Source organism: Channa argus, chromosome 9, assembly GCF_033026475.1.
Source record: "Channa argus isolate prfri chromosome 9, Channa argus male v1.0, whole genome shotgun sequence".
Taxonomy (NCBI): Eukaryota; Metazoa; Chordata; class Actinopteri; order Anabantiformes; family Channidae; genus Channa; species Channa argus.
The window spans coordinates 14,352,496-14,368,022 of NC_090205.1; the positions used below are offsets into that span (position 1 = coordinate 14,352,496).

General features: G+C 37.0%; 1 protein-coding gene across 2 annotated transcripts; it reads left to right on the top strand.

Annotated features, from left to right (window-relative positions):
• The first annotated feature begins 563 nt into the window (after positions 1–563).
• Positions 564–15,083, top strand: stk24a (serine/threonine kinase 24a (STE20 homolog, yeast)). 2 transcript variants are annotated; one of them, XM_067514744.1, is made up of 11 exons: positions 565–1,068; positions 4,390–4,620; positions 8,236–8,292; positions 8,608–8,716; positions 9,107–9,264; positions 9,596–9,781; positions 9,900–10,045; positions 10,129–10,261; positions 10,374–10,442; positions 10,586–10,722; positions 12,168–15,083. In XM_067514744.1, exons 1-11 carry the CDS (start codon positions 1,027–1,029, stop codon positions 12,199–12,201), a joined length of 1,302 nt encoding a protein of 433 aa, XP_067370845.1. In that variant the 5' UTR covers positions 565–1,026; the 3' UTR covers positions 12,202–15,083. The 2 variants fall into 2 exon arrangements, with proteins under 2 accessions (XP_067370846.1, XP_067370845.1); XM_067514745.1 differs by lacking the exon at positions 12,168–15,083 and having other exon boundaries at positions 564–1,068; positions 10,586–10,726.
• Positions 15,084–15,527: the final 444 nt, after the last annotated feature.

The window sequence follows — 15,527 nt, forward strand, 5'->3', positions numbered from 1 at the left end:
CACGATGTAATTAATATTTTTTACTGGGACAAAACTTCTATTTTATCTATCTATCTACAGTTTTTATTAGTCACATTTTTTAATAACAGATCCAAAATGACAAAAAACATGGATATGGATATCCATAATATCTAAAAATACTTAGTGACTAGTAAAACTCTCAATACAGATATCTACAATTCCTGTCATGACTAGTGAAAATTTATTTTCAGATATCTAGAATTTGGATTATGACCAGACATAATACAACTGTAGATACTCGGATCATATAGTTTTGAATATCTTTAATGTAGAGAAAACAAAGCTTCAGATATCTTGAAATACATTTTCTACAAGTAAAAATATGACTGTGTATACCTTTAATTACCATTCTGACTAGTAAGAATACAAAGGAGAAGCGTTGTTACGGAAACCTTATTGCCAGGAGTGGGGTTAGATTTAATGTTAAAACCGCTGGCCAAACACGTGTGGATCCTGTGTAAGCGTCCTTCCTCTGGTGACGTGTTTTGGTTACGAATGATGACATGGGAACTCCTCCGATTGGCCCTTCAGAAAATGACAATGACATTAAACAAGATGGCGCCGGGAGACAGAGAAAAGTGAAGAGAGAACAGAATAACAAACGATACAACTACACAACAGTTTGCATTTATTTACCTTGAGCGACTATTTTAGATGTGAACTCTTGTCCATTATCGGGAAACTGCCGACTAGCTGCTGAGAGACCGTATCGGGAAATCTAATTATTTAGCTAACTGTTTGCTAACTAGCTGCTGAAGTGTCTAGCCTAGCTAACGTTAGCTAACTGCGGAAGACGAGTGTAGACAAGGCAGACGGCTCGACGTGCAAGACGACAAGTGTGTTTATTATTAAATGAAGCGACATTTCAGTTTGAGACATTAGTAGTTTTCTATACAAACCGGGTCATCCATAGCAGCGGGCTGCGAGGAAACTAGTTGACTCTCCACTCTGACAAGGAAAGCTAAAAAAGACGAGGAAAGGCGTCATCTTTGCTGATCTGACGCCATGGCTCACTCTCCTATTCAGAGTGGACTGCAGGGGATCCAGGTAAATACACTAAAATTGTATTACTAGCTAACTTTTAATGCCACGTTAAGTTTGTTCACCCGAAATTTTACTTCATTTTTCTCTTACCTTCAGTTAGGAAGTTTAGTTGGCTGCATGTTAATAACCGTATCTATGGGAACGCAGCATGGACATCTCTACGTTGTTTTCTGATAAAAAAATGCACTTTTTCGTATGTCGAAAATGGTCGTGTTTAATGTGATTTGTAGGTTAAGAGGCTTTCCTGTACTTTGTCCTTTTGTTCAAAAACTAAAGTTCATATCATGGAATTAATTGTCACAGCGTATGTCTATATTTTGAGTTGGCTGTCATAAACATTTTTGCATTCGGCCATGCATTGCAACCATTCTGGGTTTTTAAATATACATTACAATTTCCTAGAGCAGAAGTTTACATATCGCAGTTGCTGTTTGTGTATCGTTGCAGTACAAAAAACTAAAATTATTCAGTTAAATGTAAAACATGTAAAGTAGCAACTTCTTATACTTAAGAAGTAGAAAACGTAACACTTGTCATTTGGCTTGATAAGTTACAATTTATTTAAAATTGAAATGAACTCATCGAGAAACCTGTTTGGCATTTGCAATGTAACAACACTCCTCTTACTACATCTTTTTAGTTTGGCAGTTATCAATCTATATTTTGTTTATTGAATTAAAAGTCGGAATTTAGTGAGACAGAAGCTTGTGTCATTTTGGGATGGAACTGATTGATTCTTATCTTTCACGTCAGAATTTGGTCATTAGGTAAAATATTGTCATTGCACTGTAATTGCATTTTATGGGCAAACTATTTAATATTAGCTTGAAAATATATTTTACATGACATACCAAGTGTTTCATGGTTGCTACATAGATTGCACATAATACAGCTTTTTTTGTTCTTGAATTGTGAAATTTGTTTTATTTATTGAGGTAGGTACAGACGAATGCACATTTATATTAAAAACGGCATTCACATCTGAGGCCATGGCTTACCATGCAGAGAGGTCAGCAGTTGGACGGCTGGCAGTGAACCTTAAATCTTGAGGGTGTGGTGCATGGTGTGTAACACAAGTTGTGTGGTGCAGATGGGAGAGCATCAAACACATGTATTTAGAGCTGCAGTCAGGCAGCTTTAGTAAACCTGCTGACTATGGATATGGCAAGTACATCCCTATCATGTGTAGTCTGTGGTCACATTGCCCCTGTTGTTTTCCTATTGTGTTTTTTTTTCTTTCTTTTTTTTTTCTTTTTTTCTTTTTTTACGAAGGTCAGCCTCGACTTGATAATTTTCACCTGGATGACTGGCCACACCAGTTTTATGATGGTGTTTTGGTTGTTGTTTCTCATCTGCTTTATTCTGTGCTGCTCTTTCTTTTTGTTTTAAAGTCCCAACAGCTCCCTATTTGCCAGTTGCTCATCTCCCCTTCTATATAGGTTTGACCACCACACATTAGAACTTTTACCAGAAACTACTCTCTGAGGGGAACTCTAAAGCAATATACTGTATGCAAAGTGTAGAGAATCCTCCTACCTGGTAAATTAGGCTTTTTGCTCAGTTGCTTCAATTTGTTTAATTAAAATGAAATATCTTGGGGCGGCTGTAGCGCAGTTGGTAAAGGCAGTTGTCCACGGACCACAGGGTGAGTGGTTCCCCGGATCCCCGGCCCTATCTATATGTCGAAGTGTCCCTTCAAGACACTGAACCCCTAACAGCCCTTTCCCCTCCCCAGCTGTGCATTGCTGGTCCAAGGTAGAAATTGGGGAGGGTTGCGTCAGGAAGGGCATCCGCTGTAAAAAATGTGCCAAATCAACATGCGGACAATGACATTGAACTCACGGGATAAGCCAAAAGGACAAAAAAAAAATCTTCATCGTAATTCCTTAGACAAAATTTAATATAAATGTTTAAATGAAATAACTACTTCTTATCATTTTATTTTGTGCTTAAGTCTGTCACTCAATTGTGGCAGTGAAAATGCTAGTTGGGCAGTTTAGGTTAATGATTGCCATGCAAATAGGAAAATTTAACTGGTCAACTTCAGGACCATTACTCTCTCCTTGGTTCTCCATGGGGAAATAAGCCATTTACATCAGTCAATAAACCAGGATGTAGTACTTCAGTTTATGTTTATCCTTTGTAATGGAGGTCATTAAGCCTCAGTAATGTATGTTTTACCGTGTCTTATGATTTACATGTTACTCAAAAACACAGAAATTGATTGAAAATTCTTTATGGCCAGGCTTGTATAGAACAAAGGGCTGTTTGTTGACACACAAGGATAAAATAAAAATCTCTTCAGTTTATTTAAAAAAAAATATTTAAACGTAATGTTTTGAATTCTGCGCAATGTTTTTATAATTTGATTTAAAAGTAGGTTTTGGTTTATGGGGAATGGCAATTTATTCTTGTAAACCACGTTTTGATTCCTTGAGAGATACTGTAGAGAACAGATAACATAGCTAAGCAGCTGAGCTGTATTGAACACAGTAGGGATGTTCTAAGCCGATCGTCAAAAATGTTAGGACTTAATATAATTGCTCTGTAGTTGCTTTACTAAACCTGGTCAGGTTTTCTTCTTTAATTTATCTCACAATGACCATTGGCTATCATCCAGGGGGTTTTGTTGTTTTGTTTTTCCCTGATGTTTATCATAATGTCCACAATGACATTTTCATTTCATTCCTGCTGGAATGAAGAGAGTTTGTGCTAATCTTGTGCAAGCTTTCCTCCCACAGCAGTTAACCCCAGACACCCTTCTCTCTGCAGACAAACTAATGGAAACCATTAAAAAAAGCTTTTAGGCAGACTATTGTCTGTTAAAGAGAGACTCTGTAGTTTGTAGACTCATAGTTTGCATGCTATTATGAAGGTTGACAGCAGGAGCTACCCCCTATCTCTCTAATATGTACATACTGCATTTCCTTTTCTCCAGCGCCTTAAAAATATTCTCATAATCAGTCAATGTGCTGATTATTTTCAGGATTTCTATATGTAAATAAATGTAAAAAATTGTATTTACAATTGCTTAGGGCCCATAGTGATGTCTTAAGTTTTAAAAGCATAACGATATTAAATGTCCTCATTTAACAAAAAAGAATGCCCTTGTATTTGAGAAGCTGAAACCACAGAATGTTTGGAATTTTTATGTAAAAATTACATTAGCAAATATTTTGATAATCTATTATTAATTTGTCATATTAGTTTACTAATTGCTAAGCTGATTTATTGTTGTTTTATACTTTTTTTTTTATACTTATGTTTACACAGAAGAAATAAAATGTTTTTCTTTTTATCTCTGTCCATCTCTCTGTTTTACAGAACTTCAAAGCTGATCCAGAGGAGCTTTTTACCAAGCTGGAGAGAATAGGAAAAGGCTCTTTTGGTGAAGTATTTAAAGGCATTGACAATCGGACTAAGAAAGTTGTGGCCATTAAAAATATTGATCTGGAGGAAGCGGAAGATGAAATTGAAGATATTCAACAGGAAATCACAGTTCTCAGCCAGTGTGACAGTCCCTTTATCACAAAATATTTTGGATCCTATCTCAAGGTAAGCTTAAACCAGAGGAAAAATATTATTTGGTAATAATAAGTTAGTTATAACATTCCATGCTTAACATAAGGCATATGTCAGTAGAGTGTTCCTGCAAGCAAGTTTGTACAATATAGGTCAATAAATAATGCATGCAGACAATGAAACCAGTATTGCCATTGTAATATGGCACAAATTGCTGTAGAGCTACAAGAAATGGGCTAAGAGTGCAGTAGTTAAAAGCCTTCTGGGCTTCATCAGTGCTGTCTGTATTCAGACAGTGACATGTGTTCAGTTCCTTTTTTTGTGTAGTTCAGCAAATTGGATGTGGAAAAAAAATTATAACAATAAGCTCAATGCCCTGACTTTAAAGCTTTTTCTTGTCTTTTTTTCACTGTCACCACATTGGATTATTTGTCCGCATGTTGATTTGGCACAGTTTTTATGCAGGATGCCTTTCCTGACCCAACCCTCCCCAATTTCTACGGGGCTTGGGATTGGCACATATGGGGATGGGCTGTAGAGGGTTCGTTGTCAGGGATACTTCGACATGCAGTCAGGAAGAGGAGGGCATGAACCTCTGACCATATGGTCAGTAGGTGGCCATTCTACCAACTGAGCCACTGCCGCCCTTTCCTGGCTTTAAAGCTCTAATGAGCAGAAATCGGTTTAAGATGTAATTTCTCTCCCCCTAGCATTGCAGAGTTGTGATTGGCTTTAATGATTCTGCATATTTTGTTCTTGCTGCATCAAAAAGTAACACTAATAGCAGTGCAAAAGTGACGTTTCAGGTTTCTGTAACAATAGTGTCAGATGTAATGTGTGTTCTAACATCAGACAAAATTTAGCAGCATTTTGAATAAAATTGTATGTTGAAGTAAATATCCATGCTCAGGAAACTTTCTTGCGCTGCATGATCCTCAAACGAAGAGGCAACAGCTTTCCAACTTTATTGGCCTACAAAACTTGAATTACCTTGACAAAAAGTGAACTTTGGGTAGCAAGCTAAACAACACAGCTAATGTTATACAACAATCCGCGCAAGAAAACGTATTTCCAGTATTATGTTAGTTTGTAATTAAGCAAGTTTGGTAGACTGGCTAAACCTCTGTCGACATATGTGGATGATCAAAAGCTAAAACTTCACTTACGCAACTACACATCAAGCAAGTTCAAGAAGACAAAACACAACAACTAGCTAATATGTAGTCACTTACTGGTCCAGCAAGAATGCAAGGTTGTATCCTTTACTATCTTTTAACTCTGGCCAATGACTACAATCCAATCCAATGTCACTATCTGTCTGTGCTCTGTCCTACTTCAGCCATCTTCTTACAGAAATTTCCATCAACTGTGGCTATAGATGTATTGCATGGGGGATTTATTGCGAGAATACCAAGTTACTCTGTGCCATAAAGCGCTATGCTTGTTTCGCATGAGGTGTCCGGGATGGGACTCCAAGCTATCTCATTGACAGAGAAAGCATCCCCCTTATTACAAGTTATTGTGCCATTAAAATTATTTTGATGTGGTTCTTTTAACATAATAATTAAATTTGGGGGCTTTAGCATCATATTGGGTGAACAATGTAGAACTCATAGCCCTTTCAATGCATAGGAAAGTAACCAAACAGACTTATAGCACTGCAAAACTCCTTAAAATGTCCCTAAAGCTAAATTAAAGTTTTGTAGCCACGTCCTGTTTTGGATTTAGTATGCTAGAGTTTAGAGCATAAACAACTGCCTACTCTGTTTACAACCCTGTTACAGTGTATATGACTGCGTTTAGTGTCTGTTGTGGATGAAATGAGGAGAAGGATGCGCTCATTGAACCTAGCTACATGGGAGGGCTCCTCATAAAAACCTTCATGGTACATTTAAACTAGGGTTTAGAATTGGTCTTAACATTGGTTGTGATAAAAACAGTGACATCCCCTCAATCTGGGGGAGAAGATATATCAATGTGGGAACTTGTTTGACTTTTTTGTATTTTCTAATTTCTATCTAATCTAATTAATTCAAACCTTCTTTTTAAATTTAAATGTGTCCTTAGCTTCTTCAAAGTACAATACTGCTTTTCAGCCATTACACCTGTCTCAAAAAGGTTAACTGCAGGGTATACAAGGCTAAAGTTGTTTGTACAGCAGGAGTCTATAGTTGAAACAAAGGCTATGCCAATAGACCTGTAGCATCCCTGTGTTTACCTAGCCTTATGTTAAACCCCTCCATGTCCCATTGGAAAGAAAACAACAGAAGCAAATCTGTATTTGTGTGCTAGGTCAGTGCTCTGATTATGCGACCATTGCCCTGCCCTGTACCTCCAAAGAGCTCGGCCGCTTCACACCAAAGACCATGCGAATGAATACTATGCTCACATATTTGTAGGGACATTTCAGTTTTCCAAAATATTGGTATGGAAATGTCCGTATCATCTATATGCAAAACTATGCCCTTGCATGTAAGGTTTCATAATATTCTGTAGAATTTAACATTATTCCCTCATTAGAACATTTTTAGTATTCGGGAACTGCTTTCCTTACGTTTGCTACATATGTGGCTATTATTCGCACACAAAAAGTATGTGTCAGACTAACTTCTAGTTTGTGGGCAAATGTTTTTCTTTATAAGATTTTCTCTGGGATCAGAAAAGTGCATTTGCTTATTCGGAAGTACTAATTTATTCATGAATTTCTATGATGAATAAATTATTGAATAACTGATGCAGGAGTTTTGAGAATTTTTGTAAAAGTGAAAAACTTAATAGGCAGCGATTAAAACTTCAATTGTAGTTTTCAATGTGCCAGGTGGAAAGTTCTAGTTCTGCTGGTCATTCTACTCATCATAATGATCAATGATCAAAATGTTCATTGATATTCACTTGAACTGTTAAGAAACAAATAAGTATAGATGTCCCTTTGGATTCAAGGCACTGTATTGTATTCTTAGTATTATACTGTTTTTGTATACTTCTCTGCAAAAGAAATATTCAAGTAAGCAGATATGTGAGTATGATGAGAAGTGCGCATCACCTAAAAAGTGAGTGAGTGATGGCTGGCAGGCAGGCAGGTTAAGTCACTTATGACCCCATCGACAGACCTGGCGTTATGGTTATATTATGGTTTGTAGCTTAAGCTTTTTTGTTGTACATGTAAAAATGTGATGAATAGAATATTGATTTATTAATTGTGGGAGTGTAGATGGATTTAAAACATATACTTCTTTCTGTGTCATTTAATAGACAGATCAATTGTAAACTTGACTCCTTGTATCATATCATGCAACATGAGTCTGTTTCTCTTAAAGATTAAATGCATAGTACATTATCATGGCTACTGGATCCATCAGTGCAATTTCAGCTATTTTCTATGCACACACTCCACTGTTGCTTCGTGTATATTATAACTATTTGCTATCTCACGAAAAATTGTTTTAGGCCAAGGTTACCTTTGATTAAAAAATATTGTGCCGCTTTGAGCCCTTAACAACTGACCTCATATTAATATCAATTGGTGACTCATTGAAGCTGAGTTTGCTTTATTTTTTACAAGTTTGTAACTTAAATGTAAAATCTGTTACTACTCTCTTCTGTCACTGCTGCAACTATATTGATTGATATGTTGTTGTTTGTTGTCAGGGTACAAAATTATGGATTATCATGGAATATTTGGGTGGAGGATCAGCTCTTGATTTGGTAAGTGACCAGTTTGAAGATAATCCTACTACCAACTATATACAGAATTGGATTTTCAGACAATCATGGTGGTTGTGTAACCTGAACATACATTGTACATCCAGGGGCAAAAGTTTGTGTCCTATTATTTTTTAAATGTAAAGAAAATAACAATGGTACTAGCTATAAGTCCACTAAATATTTTGTTGATGAAAATTCTTTGTTTGCTTTTTGACACTTTAGAATAAGGGGATACAAACTTTTGCACCGAATTGTAGTATCAGCATTTGAAAGTCTAAAGTCACTCATGTCTTCTATGTTATCTACTCCTCAAAGTTGGAACCAGGTGCACTGGATGAAACACAGATTGCCACAATTGTCAGAGAGATCCTGAAGGGCCTCGAGTATCTACACTCTGAAAAGAAAATCCACAGAGATATCAAAGGTTAAACCTTAAATGCATTCACTTTGTTTTTACAGGCTTAATAATTTTTAGTCATGTTTTTGTTAAACAGTCTAAAGTCAGGTTTTAGGTTAGGTTTGCATTGTCAGCATTGTTTCCAGCTATTGAGGAAATGTTCTCTAAAATGGAAAGGAAATTTCATGACAAAGAGGATCTTTGAACATTAGGGATGCAATTAAACTTCTCTTCAGTGGATCTGTAACCAAATCCAAACACATCATAAGGTTTCAGAAACAAGGTAAAAGTTGGTATAAGTTGGGTTTTGAAAGTGGTTGAAACATAGCATCATAAGCATTTTTTATGCTAAATGGTGAATTAAGCACTGAATAGCTCTGAATGATGCATCTCATATTTTTATCTCTTTTGCTTCAGCTGCCAATGTGTTGATGTCAGAACAAGGTGATGTAAAGCTGGCTGACTTCGGAGTGGCAGGACAGCTAACTGACACACAGATAAAGAGGAACACGTTTGTTGGGACACCTTTCTGGATGGCACCAGAAGTCATAAAACAATCTGCCTATGATTCAAAGGTCGCAATTATCCCATTGCAAGTCTACAATGCATACAACTTTCAAAAAAGCCATTTATACATTTACACTAGAGAATGGTGAAATATAATTACAATATGATCCTAAGCAGAATTTTCTATACATTTTTCTAAAATAATGAAAAATCCTTGCTTTTCCTAAATTAAAAGCTGGAAATTATTGACCAAAGGCCATCTTTTGAAAAAAAACATTGACCTGCTATGTTAGCATCACTGTAATGAGATGCTGTGTGAAATGACACAGCAACCAAACCACAGCAGTGTGTTTTGTTGACAAAAATAATGTTTTGCCCCTCATATGTTTTGGTTTACAGGCAGATATCTGGTCTTTAGGAATAACAGCAATAGAACTGGCTAAAGGAGAACCACCCCACTCTGACCTTCATCCTATGAAGGTTTTATTTCTCATCCCAAAGAACAATCCACCAACACTGGAAGGAAACTACAGTAAACCACTTAAAGAATTTGTTGAAGCTTGTTTAAATAAGGAGCCTAGTTTTGTAAGTTTGAAAGTCTTTCATTAAAAAATCAGTAGCAAAGTACAGTGTACATAAATATTGGAAAGTTTGATTTTAATGTTCACTGTTTGATGATTATTATTTATTTTTATTTTTTTAGAGGCCAACTGCCAAAGAGCTGCTAAAACATAAATTTATTGTAAGGCATGCCAAAAAGACATCCTATCTGACAGAGCTGATTGACAGATATAAAAAGTGGAAATCAGAGCAGTCTCGGGACGCATCCAGCTCTGATGAATCTGACGAGTAAGTTATCTGCAACACCGTGAGCAGAAAATTATTTTGTCAACAATGTTTACTGATGTTCCTAAAATCCCATTTCACTGCAGGGAACGAGGTGGGCAGGCATCTGGTGGGGACGATGCTGGAAGTGATGACTGGATTTTTAACACCATCAGGGAGAAGGACCTGAAAAAGTTTCAGAATGGAGCAGCACAGCCTGCTGAGCTCGAAAGAAAACAGGTGACACAATATACCATTGTAGTGGCAGAAATGAGTTGCAATGCCATGTTTTGAGTGTGAAAAGGTTTTCCCAGATTTCCTTTTCTTACCGTAAAGCATCCTTTTTCTCCAGGCACAGGAGAATCCAAAGAGGCCTTTGTCACAAAGCTTATCATCAATCTTTTCTCCATTGTTTTCTGAGGTAATGGCATTGCTAAGTTAACTTAAAAAGTACTCATTGATGCTCTTTGCTGGTCAGAATTAGATTTGTCTTATTTTAGTCATGGGCAGTTTTTAGGCGAGTCATTACATTATAATGTTTTCTAAAAGCTGTTGTTATTGCAGTTGAAAGAAAAGGGTGAGACAAGTAATGGCAAGCCAGAGGTTGCAGAGGAGTTGCGGGAGGCCATTTTCTTGGCAGAAGAAACACACCCAGGCATATGTGACTCACTGGTGGCTGAACTAATGCAGAGACTTCAGAGGTAACGAAGTTTTTCTTTTCCTTTCCACTGTGTGTCATGCTATTGGCTTTATGAGGATGTAACGTTTAAGCTTAGCATGCTAACATTTATTAATTGGGGCTAAACACAAAGTACAGCTGAGGATTATTAACTGATTAAAAAAAATACTGTCTGACCAGTAGGTGTTGCGATATGTCTATAACTTTGGTCCAGGCACAATAGTAATAGACTGAGGTTTTTTGTCCAGACATTCATGGTTCCCTGAAGATGAACAATACAGACTTGAGTGATACTTTGAGTTTTGCATTGGTCAAGAAGCTGACCGATTACTATTAACCAATTAATGGTAATAGACATAAATTATGTGTTGAAGCTGTTATAGCTTTTTTAAAATTTTAATTCTAAACTACTCTTATTGTAACATTGCATAGTGACATCGACAGTAACAGCCTAACTGACAGCTGTTTGATCTTGAAGAATAAAACACTGATACAACTACTGATAAAATGCCAAGAGGGCTGGAAATAAGGTCAGGATGCACTGAAAAAACAGCCACAGAAAGGACAAAATATAAGAGTTAATGTATGTGGTTCTCTTGTGGGAATATTTTGTTATTTGCACCTGATTTAATCCAAGTAAACACGGTGGATGGTCGCGCGTAACCCCACTGTGCACTAGCGCATGTAGCTGCTTCCTTCAGAAGGCGAGGAGAACAAAAGAAATCGCTTCGGTCAGTCCGTCATATGAATGTGTGAATCGGCAAGGACCCGCTCTGCCACAGGTGTCAGTACAGTAACACCAAGAACCCGCATAGCTCTGTTTTATATCTCCCCCTTTCTGCATGTATTTCACCGAGATAGAGAGGTAGGCAATACCAAGTACAGTTAAGAAAACGTTTGAGCGCTGGTCATTATATTGTTTGATTGAGACCGCGTTGAATGATCCCATTTGAAGGCACATTTTACAATTCATTCAGTAGTTTAAAAATAGACCATTAGTCCGGTGGATTTTGCTTTAGCTGTATACGCTCCTGCGCAGTGAATGCAGATCTCGGTAGACAGGCCAAACTCAGCACAGCAAAGACTAAAATTGCTGCACACCAGCTCGCTTTTTGTCAAATAAGACTTTTAATTAAGGCCATGGATGAGGAGACTAACAGCCTACCTGTACCTGGTTTAATGAAGCAATTCCTGTGTTGCTCATTTTCATAAAATAACTGAGAAAGTGGTTAATTGTGAACTGTGTAAAATCACCAATCCTCACCAATAACAAGGATCTGTAAATGCCCCCAAGGGGTATTCATTGTGTTCTCTCTACATACATATGTATAGCCTGACTTCATTATGTAAAGTGGCCTGAGATTACTTTGATGTGAATTGGCACTATAAAAATAAAGTTGAGTTAGTCTTCGTTTAACCTGAGACCTGCGCAACAAGTAAATATTAACATTTTGCTCTGTCTGTCAGGTTTTCTGTGCCACAGGCAGCCGCCGCTCAGTGAGAGGAGCCACGTCGAACTCTGGTCTAATTTCCACCCTGGTGGTAGCAGTCAGATCTTTTCCTCTGACCTCCACAGCTGGGATGAAGTCTCCCAGGAAGGCCTCCATCATTAGTTTGCCTGAAGCAAATCCTGGCCTACTTAAATTTCTGTTAATATTGTAGCACACCACCAGAGGGTCCCATTCAAGAAAGTCAGTGGTCAGCCAGTCTGCTGGCACCATGACTGCCACCTGCTGTAAGATGTCTTTTCTCAATACCTCCTTCACAACAGTTTTATTTTAAGGGTGGTGTTAGCTGCATCATTTCTGCAAGACTCTTGAGTTTTTAGTTCTGGTGATTTTTGTGGATTTTTCACAAAGGTTTACACTGCTCCTACGCATCCTTTTGCAGAAAGTTCCTTGCTTTATTAGTTGTGTGCATCTGTGTTTGGCTGTGCGATATGTTCTGAAGAGTGGCAAGTGAGTTGGAACATTCAACTGAAAACTCAGGTATCCTGCTTTAAGTGGATTTGGTCTTCTGGGAGATGGAAAGAGCTCTCTAGGGTGGGTGTACAGACTTGTAAATAACCTGATTTCTACAGATTCGTAAAAATAATGGCGCGTTTGTAATGGAACCACTGTGTACCAATGGCCAAATGCAAACTGTAGATAATGGTTGTGAGGTAAATATTTTGAGAGACTAAAATGGCCATAATTGATATTGCCTTGCCTTTGTACTTGTTCTTTTGTATATCAGTATTTGTCTTTTTGAGTTGTAAAACTTTTTAAATGCTCATCTAGTGAATGAAAATGGCTGCCCTCTATCATGTTTCACTATTGATTTATCATATGTTTGTTAATGCTCTTTTTTCCTTTTTAATTTCACACAACCATGCTGCGGCTGTAATAATAACGGAGAATGTTAAAAAAACAAACAAACAAAAAAAAGGCTGGATCATTCAAGCCTCAACCAGTTTTAAGCACTGGACGCTCTTTCCAGCCCTGATTCCACAATGCCTCTTGCTGTGTTGAATTGTGGGGTTTTGCCTAACCCTCCTTTTTGCCGTGTGTGTTTGGTTGGTCAGATAAACTGAGGTTTCATCCATTCATTCCATTAACAGGGCAGTGCCATCATCTAAGTTATGAATCAGCAGACTCTGTTAGTCTTCCTAGGAGCTGCAGTGGTACTACCTATCTCCTCAGTGTACCTACAGCTTTTATTGCACTTCAAGTATAAATGCCTTTTACTATAAACAAAGTAGCCATAAAACAGTAGCATGAGACTTACAGTGTTTTGCAGGTATACACCATACTATCTGGGACAGAAAGGTCCACCTCAAGTCTCTCAGCTTAGATCTGGAACTGATCATGCAGTGTAAGATTCGCCTGGCCGTACTTTTACTGGTGAGATGTTTTTCAGTTGTACAGTTAATCCATGTGGACGTCTCACACAGTAGATGACACTGCTCTCAGATTTACATATTAACATAAAGCCAGGAGGCATTCAGATGCCAGCGGCACTGCTACTACTTTTAACTGTAGTTGAAAAGGAATGTGCATGATAGTCTAAACATAAAGCCTATTGGATGGCCTGAGAAGTATACGTTGTAGCATACTTCTGCAGGACAGAATGTTGAATCCCGAACTGAGTTTAAACAGCCTTAGAGTATTTTTGGTGAATGGGATGAATAATACAGTATCAGCTTTAAATTTTTAGATCAAATGTTTTTGTTGTGATTTCTCATCCCCCAGTAGTACTCTAAAAGATAAATAAAAAATATCAAAAGCATTTCAGTTCTTGACAGAATAATGTGTACGTGAACAGATTGACACATTTTAGGTCTCAGAAGAGAGAGAAATGTATTATTTTTGCCACCTGTTACATTGCACAAGGGAAATTGACATTTTAGGGAAATGCATTTATATATCTTCTAGGATGGAATTAGACCATATATACAGTTAGTCACCACTTTATTAGGTATACCTGTGTAATCTAATACACAATATTAATAATGCCTAATATTATCATTGAAGGAATGACAATGATATTATACAGGACTCCAGTCTTAATGCTAAGCTGACCTAACTGCCCACAGCTTTGGCTTAATATTCACCTCATCTGAACCTTGATCCTCTTATCAAACTATAGTAAGTAAGCAATTATATATTGTTTCCCCCTAAAAATGCAACCATTTATTCAGCTTTTAAAACTAAAATTTAAACATTTCTTCAATCTCTTTAACTTTTTTTTGTGTGTGTGTGTAACTTGTTAATTGTCATTGAATGCACAGTTGAAAGAGAGAAGCTTGTGTAGAAATTGGCTTACCAAATTAACAACAGGTACAAGATAATTTCCATTCATATTTTCATTGTTTAATTTTTTGTTTTACTTGGCTTGTTATTAAATTTTCTGTTTGAAATGTGCCATGTTAGCCCTTCACCCCAAACTCACACATACAATTTGCACCTTTTTACCTGGTCTGATATGACTCTATCTTTTTATCTGTTGCACTTTGTAGTTTTCTGTTATTTAATGGTACTTAACAAGGCTGCAATGTTGTGTTGCAATTACACCAGTTATTTCCCCCTCCTTTTTGTGTGCTGTATGGCAATAAATCAGTGTGATCGCCAGGAGTCATTTCTTAGCACAAATAGGCATATATTCTATTAAACTATTTTTATAACCTGAAAGAGCAGTATTATGTAATAGAGGGACTGAAGTTTGGTGCTTTGATGTGTTAAAGTTTCACACTGGATAGCAATCATTTAAAATGTACATTTCATTTTGTGACTCTGCGAACAGTTTATAGCCCAGTATATATGTTTGATAATTCAGGGCAGTGCTCTTGGATTCACTGGAAGTTGTCAAATGATTAAGGAAAAATAAAACATATCTAGTATTTGATGAACTGCAATTCTTTCTCATACAACTTACATGATTTAGAATTTTTGTCATTCTGAATATTTTAAGTTAATTCGTAAACATACAATGTCTCCAGAAAATATCACTCTTCTTGCTGGTTGTTGTATTGTACACACTCACTGGCCACTTTAGAATGTTCATGTGTACATAATAATGCAATCTAATACAGCAACCCTGCCATGAATTCTGTTTCCAATTTTTTATTTCTCAGTTTAAACTGTCAGGTTATAATTCTACTGTTTATTATCAAGGTCGAGGTGGTTAGTGAAGTTGTACTGGAGTGCGTTATACTGTAAGAAGAGGTGGTTTTAAGGTTTGGGCCACCGTAAACCACCTCTTTAATTGGATTGCATTAGAGTGTACAGATGTACCTAATGCAAAAAAAGTGGCCAGTGAGTGTATATCCATTTAGTAATACAATAACTC